Below are 17,259 nucleotides of genomic sequence, written 5' to 3' on the forward strand. Positions count from 1 at the left end.
ACCTAAGGACATCACACACACCCATGCCCGAGGCAGGATTGGAACCTGCGACCGTAGCAGTCCCGCGGTTCTGGACTGCAGCACCAGAACCGCACGGCCACCGCGGCCGGCGTATTGTAGGCAGTCTCTTTAGTACACCTGTTGCATTTCCTCAGTGTTCTTCCAATAAATCGTTGTCTCTGTTTCGCTTTTTGCACAGCATTACCTATGTGATCGTCTCAACGTAAGTTATTTTTAACTGTAATGCCTAACTATTTAGTTGAACTTACAGCCTTTAGATTTGTGTGATTTATCGCGTAACCGAAATTTAGCGGATTCCTTTTGGTACTCACTTATTTAGAGGCAGCTGCCACTTATCGCACCGTACCGTATCATGTATAAATCGTTTTGTAATTTATTTTGATCATTTCATGACTTAATAAGACGGTAAACGACAGCATCATCTGCAAACAATCTAAGAGGGCTATTCAGATTGTCTCCTAAATCATTTATGTAGATCAGGAACAGCAAAAGGTCAGTAACTCTTGCTAGAGGAACGCCAGATACTGCTTGTGTTTTATTCGATGACTTTCCGTGAGTTCCTACGAGTTGTGACCTTTCTGAGAGGAAATCACCAATCTAGTTACCCAATTGACACGATACTCCATTGGCACGCAATTTGATTTGATGTCACTGTTGAGGTATACTGTCAAAAGCCTTCTCGAAATTTAAAAATATGCCTTCAATTTGAGATCCTCTGAGCCTCTTCCGCCGGAGGTTCGAGTCCTCCCTCGGGCATGGATGTGTGTGTTGTTGTTAGCGTAAGTTAGTTTAAGTAGTGTGTAAGTCTAGGGACCGATGAGCTCAGCAGTTTGGTCCTTTAGGAATCCGCACACATTTGAACATTTGAGATCCTTTGTCAATAGCACAAATACCTTTGTGAGAAGTAACCGAGGAAAGTGAGTAGACTATGCTAATAGTTCTCTTTAAATGGCGCATTTTTTATGGTTGAGACTGCAAAACTACTCGCTCGCACAGCCGAATGTGCAATGCGCAAACTTACGAGACAGGAAAGTCTGCCAGTTTTGGCTCGAATCTACGCGTGTTGTTAACCACCACAAGTCCGGTATAGCCGCGTTTTCAGTTCGTTTTACAGCTCGTCTCCCACGCAAACTGTGGCGTGGTTCCCAAACTCGGTGCCACAAAATTTGATACGGAATGACTGAAGTACAATAACGCACACCATTCAAAGACAGATGAAGCACACGAGACTTTCACACATTACATTTACTGGAGACTGTGGGGGTACGGTGGGCATGCAACAACAAAGTTAAAACAAATTTTTTTTAAAATCGTGAATTGTTCGACGGAGCATTATTTTTTTGTCCTGGTACTGCCCCTATTTTCGGGTTCAATGTAGTCCACAATCTGCGTTGCAGGCGTTCGCGGAGCTGCAGGAGGTGTGGCGGATGGTTCTGTCGGAGCGCCTCAGCCTGTGCGCCCTGGTGGAGCAGCCGGACGGCAGCCCGGGGCCGCTGGCCGCCTTCAACATGCTGATGGTCGTCCGGCCCGGCGAAAAGTTCGAGGTGGGGGGCTGCAGTATGCAGTTTTCTGTTCCTAATCTGCGTACTCTTGCATTCTGTAAGGCACTCTCTCTTTAATGTTGGTTCTACATCTACATCTACATACATACTCCGCAATCCACCATATGGTGCGTGGCGGAGGGTACCTCGTACCACAACTAGCACCTTCTCTCCCTGTTCCACTCCCAAACAGAACGATGGAAAAATGACTGCCTATATGCCTCTGTACGAGCCCTAATCTCTCTTATCTTATCTTTGTGATCTTTCCGCGAAATGTAAGTTGGCGGCAGTAAAATTGTACTGCAGTCAGCCTCAAATGCTGGTTCTCTAAATTTCCTCAGCAGCGATTCACGAAAAGAACGCCTCCTTTCCTCCAGAGACTCCCATCCGAGTTACTGAAGCATTTCCATAACACTCGCGTGATGATCAAACCTACCAGTAACAAATCTAGCAGCCCGCCTCTGAATTGCTTCTATGTCTCCCTCAATCCGACCTGATAGGGATCCCAAACGCTCGATTAGTACTCAAGAATAGGTCTTATTAGTGTTTTATAAGCGGTCTCCTTTACAGATGAACCACATCTTCCCAAAATTCTACCAATGAACCGAAGACGACTATCCGCCTTCCCCACAACTGCCATTACATGCTTGTCCCACTTCATATCGCTCTGCAATGTTACGCCCAAATATTTAATCGACGTGACTGTGTCAAGCGCTACACTACTAATGGAGTATTCAAACATTACGAGATTCTTTTTCCTATTCATCTGCATTAATTTATATTTATCTATATTTAGAGTTGGCTGCCATTCTTTACACCAATCCTGTCCAAGACATCTTGTACCCTCCTACAGTCACTCAACGACAACACCTTCCCGTACACCACAGCATCATCAGCAAACAGCCGCATATTGCTATCCACCCTATCCAAAAGATCATTTATGTAGATAGAAAACAACAGCGGACCTACCACACTTCCCTGGCGCACTCCAGATGATACCCTCACCTCCGATGAACACTCACCATCGAGGACAACGTACTGGGTTCTATTACTTAAAAAGTCTTCGAGCCACTCACATATTTGGGAACCAATCCCATATGCTCGTACCTTAGTTAGGAGTCTACAGTGGGGCACCGAGTCAAACGCTTTCCGGAAGTCAAGGAATATGGCGTCTGTCTGATACCCTTCATCCACGGTTCGCAAGATACCATGTGAAAAAAGGGCGAGTTGCGTTTCGCAGGAGCGATGCTTTCTAAAGCCGTGTTGATGCATGGACTGCAACTTCTCTGTCTCAAGGAAATTCATTTTATTCGAACTGAGAATATGTTCCAGAATCCTGCAACAAATCGATGTTGAGGATATTGGTCTGTAATTTTGAGGATCCGTCCTTCTACCCTTCTTATATACAGGTGTCACCTGCGCTTTTTTCCAGTCGCTCGGGACTTTACGTTGGGCAATAGATTCGCGATAAATGCAAGCTAAGTAAGGAGCCAATGCAGTAGAGTACTCTCTGTAAAACCGAAATGGAATCCCATCATGACCTGGCGATTTATTTATTTTCAATCCATTCAGCTGCTTCGCAACCCCAGGGATGTCTGTCACTATGTCCTCCATACGGGAATCTGTACGAGACTCAAACGGCGGTATGTTTGTACGATCCTCCTGCGTGAAAGATTTCTCAAATGCTAAATTTAAAAATTCCAGCTTTCGTTTTGCTGTCTTCCGTTGCCAGGCCAGACTGATCAGTGAGTGATTGGATGGAAGCCTTCGAGCCGCTTACCAATTTTACGTAAGACCAGAATTTCCTTGGGTTTTCAGCAAGATCTTTTGCTAAGGTATGACGGTGGTAGTGGTTGAATGCTTCGCGCATCACTCTTTTTACAGCAGCACGAATCCCTACTAACTTTTGCCTGTCCTCATTCTCCCTATCTTTCTTGTACCGCGAGTGCAACTGCCTTTGCTTCCTGAGCATTGTCCGAATTGCGCTGTTAAACCATGGTGGGTCTTTTCCGTCCGTAACACACTTTTTCGGCACATACTTGTCCAATGCGTGATTTACAATGCGTTTAAAATTTGCCCATAATTCTTCCACGTCCATCGTACCGGATGTAAATGAAGTCGATTCATTTACTAAGAGGGATGCTAACAGCTGCTTATCTGCTCTTTCTAGTAAGAATACTCTCCCAGCCTTCTTGACCGACATTTTAACCTTCGTAACCATAGTCGTAATGACACCATCATGATCACTAATCCCTGTCTCAACACTGACACCGTCGATGAGGTCTGGTCTGTTCATGGCTACCAGATCTAAAATATTTCCGTCCCCGCGTTGGCTGTCGATTTAGCTGCTCAAGACAGTTTTCGGATAATTTGTTCAAAAGTAATTCACACACGGCTTGTCTGTACCACCTGGGGTTGATTTGAGGGGGGGGGGGGGGGGGCAAACAGTCTCTTTAATGTATGAATGTCCATATGAAGCAGATGTTTTATACTATGCCTCGCATATTTATGAATAAAAGAAACAACTGTATGGTCTTTTGAGATCTCCACATTTCTTTTACGCAAGTCACAAGTAATTCGAGGACTATTTGGAAAGTAAGGCCTGATGGGGTGAGAAATGGAAACCACAATGAAAATCCAACGAAGCTTTGCACACATGCGATGGGCGGTGCCTTTAGTATGCCTGTCTATCACGTCACGTCGCTCTGTTCAGTTCTGAGCACAAAGGGAGCACGTGGAGATGCTTACAACAACAGCGTCCCTCACCAAGTATGAGCGCCTGGTGTGAGGTTTCGCCTGATGTCATGCAGCCCACATAACACAGGTGTCATGCTTTTGCTTCTGCATGACAATTCTCCGCCGCACTCTGCAGGGTCAATGAAGATGCTCGACAGCATTTTAGGAGGGAAGTGTTTGATCACCCACAATTGAGCCCATAACTGATTCTCCCTGACTTGCTTCTCCGCTCACATGAATCACTGGTTATGAAGACATTGTTGTGGCACAGGCAACGAGCTGCAGACCAGCGTAGAGGATCGGCAGGAAGCACGGGCGGCTGCCTTCTATGACGAGGGTACTGGAATGTTGCTACAACGCTGCGGCAAAAGTCTAAATCGGAACGGCGACTATGTAGAGAAGTAGCTTGGAATGTGTAGCTAACTGTTGCAAATAAAACATTTTTGATTGCCACAGTGGTTTCCATTTTGTGACCGTACTGACCTTACTTTCTGAATAGGCCTCGTAATTTTAAAATGAGAAAGATGCAAAGGTATGTACTCTGGTACAAAGAGACCATCTGTAAATCGATTTCATTATATTTGGCTACTTTGCTGCAAAGTATAAGAATGCTACCATAAGATAGTAAAAAATGCGTCTTAGTATCTTGTTCGTTGATATTTTCTTACTATTATGTATAGGAAAAATGCGTATTAATATATTGTATGTTGATATTTCCTTACTGTTATGTCTTCTAAACATATCTGAAAATTTTCCACAATTTTTCTTTTGTTTTAGGCCGTCTTTCCTAATATCTCCTTCTAAAATATTCTCTTTCAGAAATCAGTCTTTTCTATGACACTATATAGAATTTCCTGTAAACTGTCGGAATGACTGAGATTTAGAATGCACACGAGTGTTCAAATAGTTCTGTCATACGGCCACAGGAGCACTATGTATGCTTCAAATTTAGGCTAGTTGGTGAGAACAACGAAGAGGTGCGGAAGGAAATGTTTAGACCACCTAAAGCACGACATACACTACTAGCCATTAAAATTGCTACACCAAGAATAAATGCAGATATTCATTGGACAAGTATATTATACTAGAACTGACATGTGATTACATTTTAACGCAATTTGGGTGCATAGATCCTGACAAATCAGTACCCAGAACAACCACCTCTGGCCGTAATAACGGCCTTCATACGCCTGGGCATTGAGTCAGACAGAGCTTGGATGGCGTGTACAGGTACAGCTGCCCATGCAGCTTCAACACGATACCACAGTTCATCAAGAGTAGCGACTGGCGTATTGTGACGAGCCAGTTGCTCGGCCACCGTTGACCAGACGTTTTCAGTTGGTGAGAGATCTGGAGAATGTGCTGGCCAGGGCAGCAGTCGCACATTTTCTGTATCCAGAAAGGCCCGTACAGGACCTGCAACATGCGGTAGTGCATTATCTTGCTGAAATGTAGGGTTCCGCAGGGATCGAATGAAGGGTAGAGCCACGGGTCGTAACACATCTGAAATGTAACGTCCACCGTTCAAAGTGCCGTCAATGCGAACAAGAGGTGACCGACACGAGTAACCAATGGTACCCCGTACCATTACGCCAGGTGATACGCCAGTGTGGCAACGACGAATACACGCTTCCTATTTGCGTTCACCCCGATGTCGCCAAACACGGATGCGACCATCGTGATGCTGTAAACAGAACCTGGATTCATCCGAAAATATGACGTTTTGCCATTCGTGCACCCAGGTTCGTTGTTGAGTACACCATCGCAGGCGCTACTGTCTGTGATGCAGCGTCAAGGGTAACCGCAGCCACGGTCTCCGAGCTGATAGTCCATGCTGCTGCAAACGTCGTCGACTTGTTCGTGCAGATGGTTGTTGTCTTGCAAACGTCCCCATCTGTTGACTCAGGGATCGAGACGTGGCTGCACGATCCGTTACAGCCATGTGGATAAGATGCCTGTCATCTCGACTGCTAGTCATACGAGGCCGTCGGGATCCAGCATGGCGTTCCGTATTACCCTCCTGAACCCACTGATTCCATATTCTGTTAACAGTCATTGGATCTCGACCAACGCTAGCAGCAGTGTCGCGATACGACAAACCGCAATCGCGATAGGCTACAATCCGACCTTTATCAAAGTCGGAAACGTGATGGTACGCATTTCTCCTCCTTACACGAGGCATCACGACAACGTTTCACCAGACAACGCCGGTCAACTGCTGTTTGTGTATGAGAAATCGGTTGGAAACTTTCCTCATGTCAGCACGTTGTAGGTGTCGTCACCGGCCCCAGCCTTGTGTGAATGCTCTGAAAAGCTAATAATTTGCATATCACAGCATCTTCTTCCTGTCGGTTAAATTTCGCATCTGTAGCACGTCATATTCGTGGTGTAGGAACAAGACTTCTGGTCAGATGACTACAGGGTTATAAACACAAAATCGAATAGGGGTAATGCAGGAGTAGGTTTAATAATGAATAGGAAAATAGGAATGCGGGTAAGCTACTACAAGCAGCATAGTGAACGCATTATTGTGGCCAAGATAGATACGAAGCCCACACCAACTACAGTAGTACAAGTTTATATGCCAACTAGCTCTGCAGATGACGAAGAAATTGAAGAAATGTATGATGAAATAAAAGAAATTATTCAGATTGTGAAGGGAGACGAAAATTTAATAGTCATGGGTGACTGGAATTCGAGTGTAGGAAAAGGGAGAGAAGGAAACATAGTAGGTGAATATGGACTGGGGCTAAGAAATGAAAGAGGAAGCCGCCTGGTAGAATTTTGCACAGAGCACAACATAATCATAGCTAACACTTGGTTTAAGAATCATGAAAGAAGGTTGTATACATGGAAGAACCCTGGAGATACTAAAAGGTATCAGATAGATTATATAATGGTAAGACAGAGATTTAGGAACCAGGTTTTAAATTGTAAGACATTTCCAGGGGCATATGTGTACTCTGACCACAATCTATTGGTTATGACCTGTAGATTAAAACTGAAGAAACTGCAAAAAGGTGGGAATTTAAGGAGATGGGACCTGGATAAACTAAAAGAACCAGAGGTTGTACAGAGTTTCAGGGAGAGCATAAGGGAACACCTGACAGGAATGGGGGAAAGAAATACAGTAGAAGAAGAATGGGTAGCTTTGAGGGATGAAGTAGCGAAGGCAGCAGAGGATCAAGTAGGTAAAAGGACGAGGGCTAGTAGAAATCCTTCGGTAACAGAAGAAATATTGAATTTAATCGATGAAAGGAGAAAATATAAAAATTCAGTAAATGAAGCAGGCAAAAAGGAATACAAACGTCTCAAAAATGAGATCGACAGGAAGTGCAAAATGGCTAAGCAGGGATGGCTAGAGGACAAATGTAAGGATGTAGAGGCCTATCTCACTAGCGGTAAGATAGATACTGCCTACAGGAAAATTAGAGAGAACTTTGGAGATAAGGGAACGACTTGTATGAATATCAAGAGCTCAGATGGAAACCCAGTTCTAAGCAAAGAAGGGAAAGCAGAAAGGTGGAAGTAGTATATAGAGGGTCTATACAAGGGCGATGTACTTGAGGACAATATTATGGAAATGGAAGAGAATGTAGATGAAGATGAAATGGGAGATATGATACTGCGTGAAGAGTTTGACAGAGAACTGAAAGACCTGAGTCGAAACAAGGCCCCCGGAGTAGACAACATTCCATTAGAACTACTGACGGTCTTGGGAGAGCCAGTCCTGACAAAACTCTACCATCTGGTGAGCAAGATGTATGAAACAGGCGAAATACCCTCAGACTTCAAGAAGAATATGATAATTCCAATCCCAAAGAAAGCAGGTGTTGACAGATGTGAAAATTACCGAACTATCAGTTTAATAAGTCACAGCTGCAAAATACTAACACGAATTCTTTACAGACGAATGGAAAAACTAGTAGAAGCCGACCTCGGGGAAGATCAGTTTGGATTCCTTAGAAACACTGGAACACGTGAGGCAATACTCACCTTACGACTAATCTTAGAAGAAAGATTAAGGAAAGGCAAACCTACGTTTCTAGCATTTGTAGACTTAGAGAAAGCTTTTGACAGTGTTGACTGGAATACTCTCTTTCAAATTCTAAAGGTGGCAGGGGTAAAATACAGGGAGCGAAAGGCTATTTACAATTTGTACAGAAACCAGATGGCAGTTATAAGAGTCGAGGGACATGAAAGGGAAGCAGTGGTTGGGAAGGGAGTAAGACAGGGTTGTAGCCTCTCCCCGATGTTGTTCAATCTGTATATTGAGCAAGGAGTAAAGGAAACAAAAGAAAAATTTGGGGTAGGTATTAAAATTCATGGAGAAGAAATAAAAACTTTGAGGTTCGCCGATGACATTGTAATTCTGTCAGAGAAAGCAAAGGACTTGGAAGAGCAGTTGAATGGAATGGACAGTGTCTTGAAAGGAGGATATAAGATGAACATCAACAAAAGCAAAACAAGGATAATGGAATGTAATCTAATTAAGTCGGGTGATGCTGAGGGAATTAGATTAGGAAATGGGACACTTAAAGTTGTAAAGGAGTTTTTCTATTTGGGGAGCAAAATAACTGATGATGGTCGAAGTAGAGAGGATATAAAATGTAGACTGGCAATGGCAAGGAAAGCGTTTCTGAAGAAGAGAAATTTTTTAACATCGAGTATAGATTTAAGTGTCAGGAAGTCATTTCTGAAAGTATTTGTATGGAGTGTAGCCATGTATGGAAGTGAAACATGGACGATAAATAGTTTGGACAAGAAGAGAATAGAAGCTTTCGAAATGTGGTGCTACAGAAGAATGCTAAAGATTAGATGGGTAGATCACATAACTAATGAGGAAGTATTGAATAGGATTGGGGAGAAGAGAAGTTTGTGGCACAACTTGACCAGAAGAAGGGACCGATTGGTAGGACATGTTCTGAGGCATCAAGGGATCACCAATTTAGTATTGGAGGGCATTGTGGAGGGTAAAAATCGTAGAGGGAGACCAAGAGATGAATACACTAAGCAGATTCAGAAGGATGTAGGTTGCAGTAGGTACTGGGAGATGAAAAAGCTTGCACAGGATAGAGTAGCATGGAGAGCTGCATCAAACCAGTCTCAGGACTGAAGACCACAACAACAACAACAACAACAGCAATTTTAATGGCCAGTAGTGTAATAGTGTAATAATGGTATGACCGGCATACCTTTGGATGATGTTATGACTAAAGATAGTCAGATGATTATTTTAGAAGGTTATTTACAAAAAGTTATTGAAAAACTCGGCGTCAGGTTGATTTATAAATTCTACCGGGATGAAGTAAGGCTGTTTTCAGCCCGCTGGTTGCTTGCAACAGTGTAGCGTTTTGCTTTGCATAATCCTCTTGGAGACGGTCCTCTTTTTAACTATCTTATCCGGTCTCAGTTTTATGTGGATCTACAAACAAAGGCTCTGAACAAGGGTGAAACTTGGGGTTTGTTAATGTGAAGTAAGTCGAGTTTTATTTGTAGTTCCAGGTTATGAAGGCGGTTTCAAAACAGTAGAATAGAAGACTCCCATTCAGGAGAGCAAGGAATTAATTTTGTTTAATGTGGTTGCTCTAAATCACAATGTAAGTATGGTGGAATAGTTTCTTAACAAAGATACCGACTAAAGAGCCTGTGTGCGGAGTATTTTTACAAACTGCAGGAGAGTAAACTGGAGAGGATAAGGACATTTTAGGTGTAACGCACGTATCTCCAGAAATGCGTGGTTTCTATGCTACGTACCAGTTTATTCATATGATGCAGCACCCAATACAGTTGATTTCAGTGGAACATGCACCGTCGTTCTCTCACCGGAGGCGCGTCGTGTACGTACTCTGCGTAGGAACACATTACCAGCATCTACATCTACATCTACATCCATACTCCGAAAGCCACCTGACGGTGTGTGGCGGAGGGTACCTTGAGTACCTCTATCGGATCTCCCTTCTATTCCAGTCTCGTATTGTTCGTGGAGATAAGGATTGTCGGTATGCTTCTGTGTGGGCTCTAATCTCTCTGATTTTTTTCTCATGGTCTCTTCGCAAGATATACGTAGGAGGGAGCAATATACTGCTTGACTCCTCGGTGATGATATGTTCTCGAAACTTTAACAAAAGCCCATACCGAGCTACTGAGCGTCTCTCCTGCAGAGTCTTCCACTGGAGTTTATCTATCATCTCCGTAACGCTTTCGCGATTACTAAATGATCCTGTAACGAAGCTCCCTCTTCTCTGTTGGATCTTCTCTATCTCTTCTATCAACCCTATCTCTTACGGATCCCACACCGGTGAGCAATATTCAAGCAGTGGGCGAACAAACGGACTGTAACCTACTTCCTTTGTTTTCGGATTGCATTTCCTTAGGATTCTTCCAATGAATCTCAGTCTGGCATCCGCTTTACCGACGATCAACTTTATATGATCATTCCATTTTAAATCACTCCTAATGCGTACTCCCAGATAATTTATGGAACTAACTGCCTCCAGTTGCTGACCTGCTATATTGCAGCTAAATGATAAGGGATCTATCTTTCTATGTAATCGCAGCATATTACACTTGTCTACATTGAGGTTCAATTGCCATTCCCTGCACCATGCGTCAATTCGCTGCAGATCCTCCTGCATTTCAGTACAATTTTCCATTGTTGCAACCTCTCGATACACCACAGCATCATCTGCAAAAAGCCTCAGTGAACTTCCGATGTCATCCACAAGGTCATTTATGTATATTGTGAATAGCAACGGTCCTATGACACTCCCCTGCGGCACACCTGAAATCATTTTTACTTCGGAAGACTTCTCTCCATTGAGAATAACATGCTGCGTTCTGTTATCTAGGAACTCTTCAATCCAATCACACAATTGGTCTGATGGTCCATATGCTCTTACTTTGTTCATTAAACGACTGTGGGGAACTGTATTGAACGCCTTGCGGAAGTCAAGAAACACGGCATCTACCTGTGAACCCGTGTCTATGGCCCTCTGAGTCTCGTGGACGAATAGCGCGAGCTGGGCTTCACACGACCGTCTTTTTCGAAACCTATGCTGATTCCTACAGAGTATATTTCTAGTCTCCAGAAAAGTCATTATACTCGAACATAGTACGTGTTCCAAAATTCTACAACTGATCGACGTTAGAGATATAGGTCTATAGTTCTGCACATCTGTTCGACGTCCCTTCTTGAAAACGGGGATGACCTGTGCCCTTTTACAATCCTTTGGAACGCTACGCTCTTCTAGAGACCTACGGTACACCGCTGCAAGAAGGGGGGCAAGTTCCTTCGCATACTCCGTGTAAAATCGAACTGGTATCCCATCAGGTCCAGCGGCCTTTCCTCTTTTGAGCTATTTTAATTGTTTCTGTGTTCCTCTGTCGTCTGCTTCCGCAGCAGTTTTCTAACTCGGTTGTTGTACCACAGTGGCTCTTTTTCATCTCTTACGACCTTGCTTGGCACATACTCATCCAACACATGTTGTACGATGGTTTTGAACTTTGTCCACTGATCCTCAACACTATCTATACTTGAGACAAAACTTTTGTGTTGAGCCGTCAGGTACTCTTAAATCAGCTTTTTGTCAGTTTTGCTAAACAGAAAAATCTTACCTTTTTTAATATTTCTATTTACGGCTGAAATCATCGATGCAGTAACCTCTTTATGATCGCTGATTCCCTGTTCTGCGTTAACTGTTTCAAATAGTTCGGGTCTGTTTGTCACCAGAAGGTCTAATATGTTATCGCCACGAGTCGGTTCTCTGTTTCACTGCTCAAGGTAGTTTTCAGATAAAGCACTTAAAAAAATTTCACTGGATTCTTTGTCCCTGCCACCCGTTATGAACGTTTGAGTCTCCCAGTCTATATCCGGCAAATTAAAATCTCCACCCAGAACTATAACATGGTGGGAAAATATACTCGAAATATTTCCCAAATTATCCTTCAGGTGCTCAGCCACAACAGCTGCTGAGCCAGGGGGCGTATAGAGACATCCAATTACCATGTCTGGGCCTGCTTCAACCGTGACCTTCACCCAAATCATTTCACATTTCGGATCTCCGCCAATTTCCTTCGATACTATTGCACTTCTTATCGCTATAAACACACCTCCCTCTTCACTGCCCAGCCTGTCTCTGCGGTATACATTCCAACCTGAGTTTAGGATTTCATTACTGTTTACGTCTGGTTTCAGCCAACTTTCTGCCCCTAGTACTATATGGGCGTTGTGACCGTTTATTAATGAGAGCAGTTCTGGGACCTTTCTATAGACGCTCCTGCAGTTTACTATTAGCACATTAATGTTGTTATTCGCTGTTGCATTTTGTCTACTCCTACCCTCGTATTAGTACCAGAAAGATTAGCCGCTAGTATGAAGTAAACATGGGGAACACGTGGCACAACCCCCATGATAACTGTTGCTATCCCTTTTTTAGCATTACCTGATTATGTCCAATATAGTCGGATCTACTTTGCGTCACGTGAGTGTAGGGGAGTCGAAACAAGTAGTGACCCATGACGTCGTATCAACTTGAGATTTTCTTATACATGTAATTCATTTCTAAATTTTTTGATTATTTGCAGAGTAAAGAATTTAATTATGTACCACATTTAAAAGGTAATGAGTTTTAATGAGATAGATATAAATATGCTTTGAACTAGCAAATCACCTTGTTGCATCATGCTTGATATGCTTTCTCTTTGTAAAGGAAAGAAAAACTTCCGTGTTGCTCGAGTGCGCGATCGAGTAGTCGTCGAGTGCGGATCTTCTGTAACTTTCATGAATGGGCACAGAATTGTTAATTTACAACCGGGAGTTGATTTAAAAATTATTCTAGGGAACCACGGCCCTACTTTGGTGCAGACAAATCGCGCGCGGATTCTCAAATATCGGTACGGAGTTTAAGATACGCGGCTGGATATCGGGCGTTTGGTTCAGTAACATTAACTGCAATTTACGGACATTAGCTTGATAATAACTATCAAAGACTTATATGAACGGCATAGTAATCGTCTTGATGCTTAAAGCAAGCGAGAAGCAATTTACTGTCGGGATACGACAAATATTAATCATTGCTTAGTCAGCTTTTTGATATGTTGCTTAGCAACTCATAAATGGACAGTGATACAATTACTGAAACAATCTTTTAAGTATCAGTGGCCACTACACCGCTACGGTCGCATGCTCGAATCCTGCCTCGGGCATGGGTGTGTGTGATCCCCTTAGGTTAGTTAGGTTCAAGTAGTTCTAAGTTCTAGGGGACTGATGACCTCAGATGTTAAGCCCCATAGTGCTCAGAGCCATTTGAACCATTTTTTGTTATATCTGTTTTTTGAACTTACACCAGTGCTGGTGTGCGAAATGTGTTTTTGGATGCCTTATCGTGTGAAATGTGTTTTTGGATGCCTTATCGTGTGTAGTCTGATGGAATCTACCGTACAGGCGATCAACGATATGAGTAAAATGACCTTTAGAATCGGAACGCAAACATTTTCGAAAAATAAATAAATTATTAGAGCTTATTTGTTCTTTAACCTTAGTTTTTTCCTAGTATTCAAAATCATACTACAGAGACTGTCTAAACATATTTGATCCTTTCTCTTGCCTACTTTGTGAAATAGAAATACATTGCTGCAATGACGGTTACACGGTGGCCTGTTATTATAATATTATGCAATTCTCGGCCATCAATGGCGTGTAAGTGAGCTTAGGGGGCATTGAGGCACCACAGCGGAATAGGGAGGTACTGTACCAGCCTATTTACTCATAACTGCGTATATAGGGATAACGTATATTCATCATAGAAACGTTTCATATACCGTCTAACACTGATCACAGATTTATAGAATTAAGCTTTTGAACTGTCTGTGGACGTAATACTTTTATATGATTCGTATACATTTAATTATTTGTCTGCACCAAAGTAGGGCCGTGGTTCCCTAGAATAATTTTTAAATCAACTCCTGGTTGTAAATTAACAATTCTGTGCCAATTCATGAAAGTTACAGAAGAATTTAGTTAAATATTTATTCTCCAGATAAAAATTAAAGCTGAACCCCCAGCTGAAGTAACATCACATCAAAACTAGCAAACGAGCTCACAGAGCGAGCGATCAAAACAAGCAAAAAATGAGATCAAAAAATAAGATTGAGGAAGGACTCTTGTGCAGTGGTTTTTTTAATCACTTAGGTCGATTACCTTTTCTGTATAGAGGTTACATTTATGGTTACAGCTCTGGTATCTCTGATACAGTTCATATATTCTTAAAATTTTATACTTTTCGTTTGTGCACTTTACAATGTCTGTTTCCACACATTTATATTAATAAAATTAAGGGGAAAATTTGTAAAGTTCGGCCATGACGCCACAACTCCTTCCCTCCAAAGACACCATACTGTTCACATTTGCCCATGGTCGTCTGTCTGCTCTCATGTTGTCTTACTGATGACCACCAGCGCACTCGGAAGCCAGAAGAAGTTCGGCTGCACTGAGCCACCTGTGGAAAGCGGCAACACCATCTGGTGACGACCGTAGGCACTACTTTAGTCTTATCTTCACGCATATATCAAACACATTTCAAACTGCTACTTTGCAGAAGTTTTAAGGGGAGTGCCAATCAGTTGAACAAACAAAGTAGTAATCATGTATCTGACATCGCACTCGCGAAATAATAATTTTCATATGTTTTGCATTGTTGTTGTTGCTGTTGTTGTTGTTGTTGTGGTCTTAAGTCCTGAGACTGGTTTGATGCAGCTCTCCATGCTACTCTATCCTGTGCAAGCTTCTTCATCTCCAAGTACCTACTGCAACCTACATCCTTCTGAATCTGCTTAGTGTATTCATCTCTTTGTCTCCCTCTACGATTTTTACCCACCACGCTGCCCTCCAATGCTAAATTTGTGATGCCTTGATGCCTCAGAACATGTCCTACCAACCGTTCCATTCTTCTAGTTAAGTTGTGCCACAAATTTCTCTTCTCTCCAATACTGTTCAATACCTCCTCATTAGTTATGTGTTCTACCCATCTAATCTTCAGCATTCTTCTGTCCTCCTGAGTAGTCCCCGCCAGGAGATCCGTATGGGGGACTATTTTACCTCTGGAATATTTTACCCAAGAGGACGCCATCATCATTTAATCACACAGTAAAGGTGCATGGCTTCGGGAAAAATTACGGCTGTAGTTTCCCCTTGCTTCTAGCCGATCGCAGTACCAGAACAGCAAGGCCGTTTTGGTTAGTGTTACAAGGCCCATAAGCTTTATTTATTTGTATATCAGTCGCAACGTATATTGTTATTCTCCAGGAGGAACTGATGGTGTAAATTTTTACGAAAGATACAAGTTTTCCTCGCTGTTTCCATGCCGTCCTATACATTTTAATGGGTCCTGGGTCTGGAGACTGAGGTCAGATTTTTGGAATGCTGGGAGTGGTACATACATTACAAAGACTAATTATTTCAAATGTTTGTTAGAGCCTCCCTGATGAATTCTCATTCAAGCTAATGGAGCAACACAACTGAATCACTGAGAACTATAAGGTCTAGAGCACATCGTCGTCAGTTTTGAGATTTTTGCATGAATGCATGCTCCTAATACTTCTTGGTCTTACGGTGAACCAGCTTTAACTTTATCTGTAGCCCCTCACTGTATATGTGAACATTCACGAAAAGCTGTCTCACTGATTTCTTGCATATTCGTTTCAATATGGGCCCAAAGCACAGAGCATATCTTTGTTGCTCTGCGCTGCTCAATTGTTGTTCAGGGTTCGCAAGCAAATTTAGTGTGTAGATCGTGTAGGTAGTAGTTATACTTCATAATCGGAATTGTATTGGCAGTTTTATCTGAACCGCAAGCCACAGAACATGCTTAACGAAAGTAATGATAACGAGAACCTCGAAGTGTTGGAACAGGTTATAAATGTGTGTGTGGTGTATTTATAGTATGTTCTTATGTTCCGACAGTTGTTTCATATTGCTCACAGACTTTACACAAGTCAAAATACACTATTGGCACTAGCTTATGGATGGACAGTGTGGCGAGATTTTTCGTTAACGGTCTGTGGCAGCAGACGACCGACGCGAGTACTTCTGCTAATGGCACGACGTCACCTGCAGTCCCTCTCCTGGGCTCATGGCGACGTCTGTTGGAAATTGGACTACTGGTAAACCGTGGCCTGGTCAGATGAGTCCCGTTTTCAGTTAGTAAGAGCTTATGGCAGGCGTCGAATGTGGCGCACACCTCACGATGACATGGACCCAAAAAAAGGCACTTTGCAAGCTGGTGGTGGCTCCATGATAGTGTGGGCTGTGTTTAAATGGAATGTACTGAGTCCTCTGGTCCAACTGAACCGATCGTTGACTCATTTGCAGCCATTCGTGTATTTCGTGTTCCCAAACAACGATGGAATTTTTATGGAATACAATCCGCATTGTCACGGGGCCAAAATTGCTCGCGGTTGGTTTGAAGAACATTCTGGGCAACACGAGCGAATTTATTTTACCATCCAGGTCGCCCAGCATGAATCCCATCCTACACTTCTGGGTCCGGTCGTGCACAAAGTCCGGCACCGGCGACACTTTCGGCTGTAGAGGCAGCTGGCCTAGTATTTCTGCCGGGGACTTTCAGCGACTTGTTGAGTCCGTGCGACGCCGGACAAAAGGAGCTCCGACACGGTATTGGGAGGCGTCCCGTGACTTTTGTCACTCCACTGTAGTGAGTGTTGCAGCACGAGCCTCCAGGCATCAGGCAACAGTCCAGGGATATCTACATCTACATGTGTACTCCCAAATCACACTTAAGTGCCTGGCAGAGGGTTCACCGAACCACCTTCACAATAATTTTCTTCTATTCCAGTGTCTGAAAGCGCGCTGAAAAAACGAACACCTGTATCTTTCCGTGTGAGTTCTGATTTCCCGTATTTTATTATGATCATCGTTTCTACCTATGAAGTTCGGCCTCAA

The 17,259-nt window shown here is 43.1% G+C and overlaps 1 protein-coding gene across 1 annotated transcript in view; it reads left to right on the forward strand.

Annotated features, from left to right (window-relative positions):
* The window catches only part of LOC126456733 (uncharacterized), a 72,607-nt gene that overhangs the window by 43,749 nt on the left and 11,599 nt on the right, over positions 1-17,259 (forward strand). The window contains exon 3 of the mRNA XM_050092478.1: positions 1,419-1,565. Coding sequence (XP_049948435.1) covers positions 1,419-1,565 — 147 coding nt within the window. The remainder of the gene's footprint in view (positions 1-1,418; positions 1,566-17,259) is intronic.

This window comes from Schistocerca serialis, chromosome 2 (assembly GCF_023864345.2).
Source record: "Schistocerca serialis cubense isolate TAMUIC-IGC-003099 chromosome 2, iqSchSeri2.2, whole genome shotgun sequence".
NCBI lineage: Eukaryota > Metazoa > Arthropoda > Insecta > Orthoptera > Acrididae > Schistocerca > Schistocerca serialis.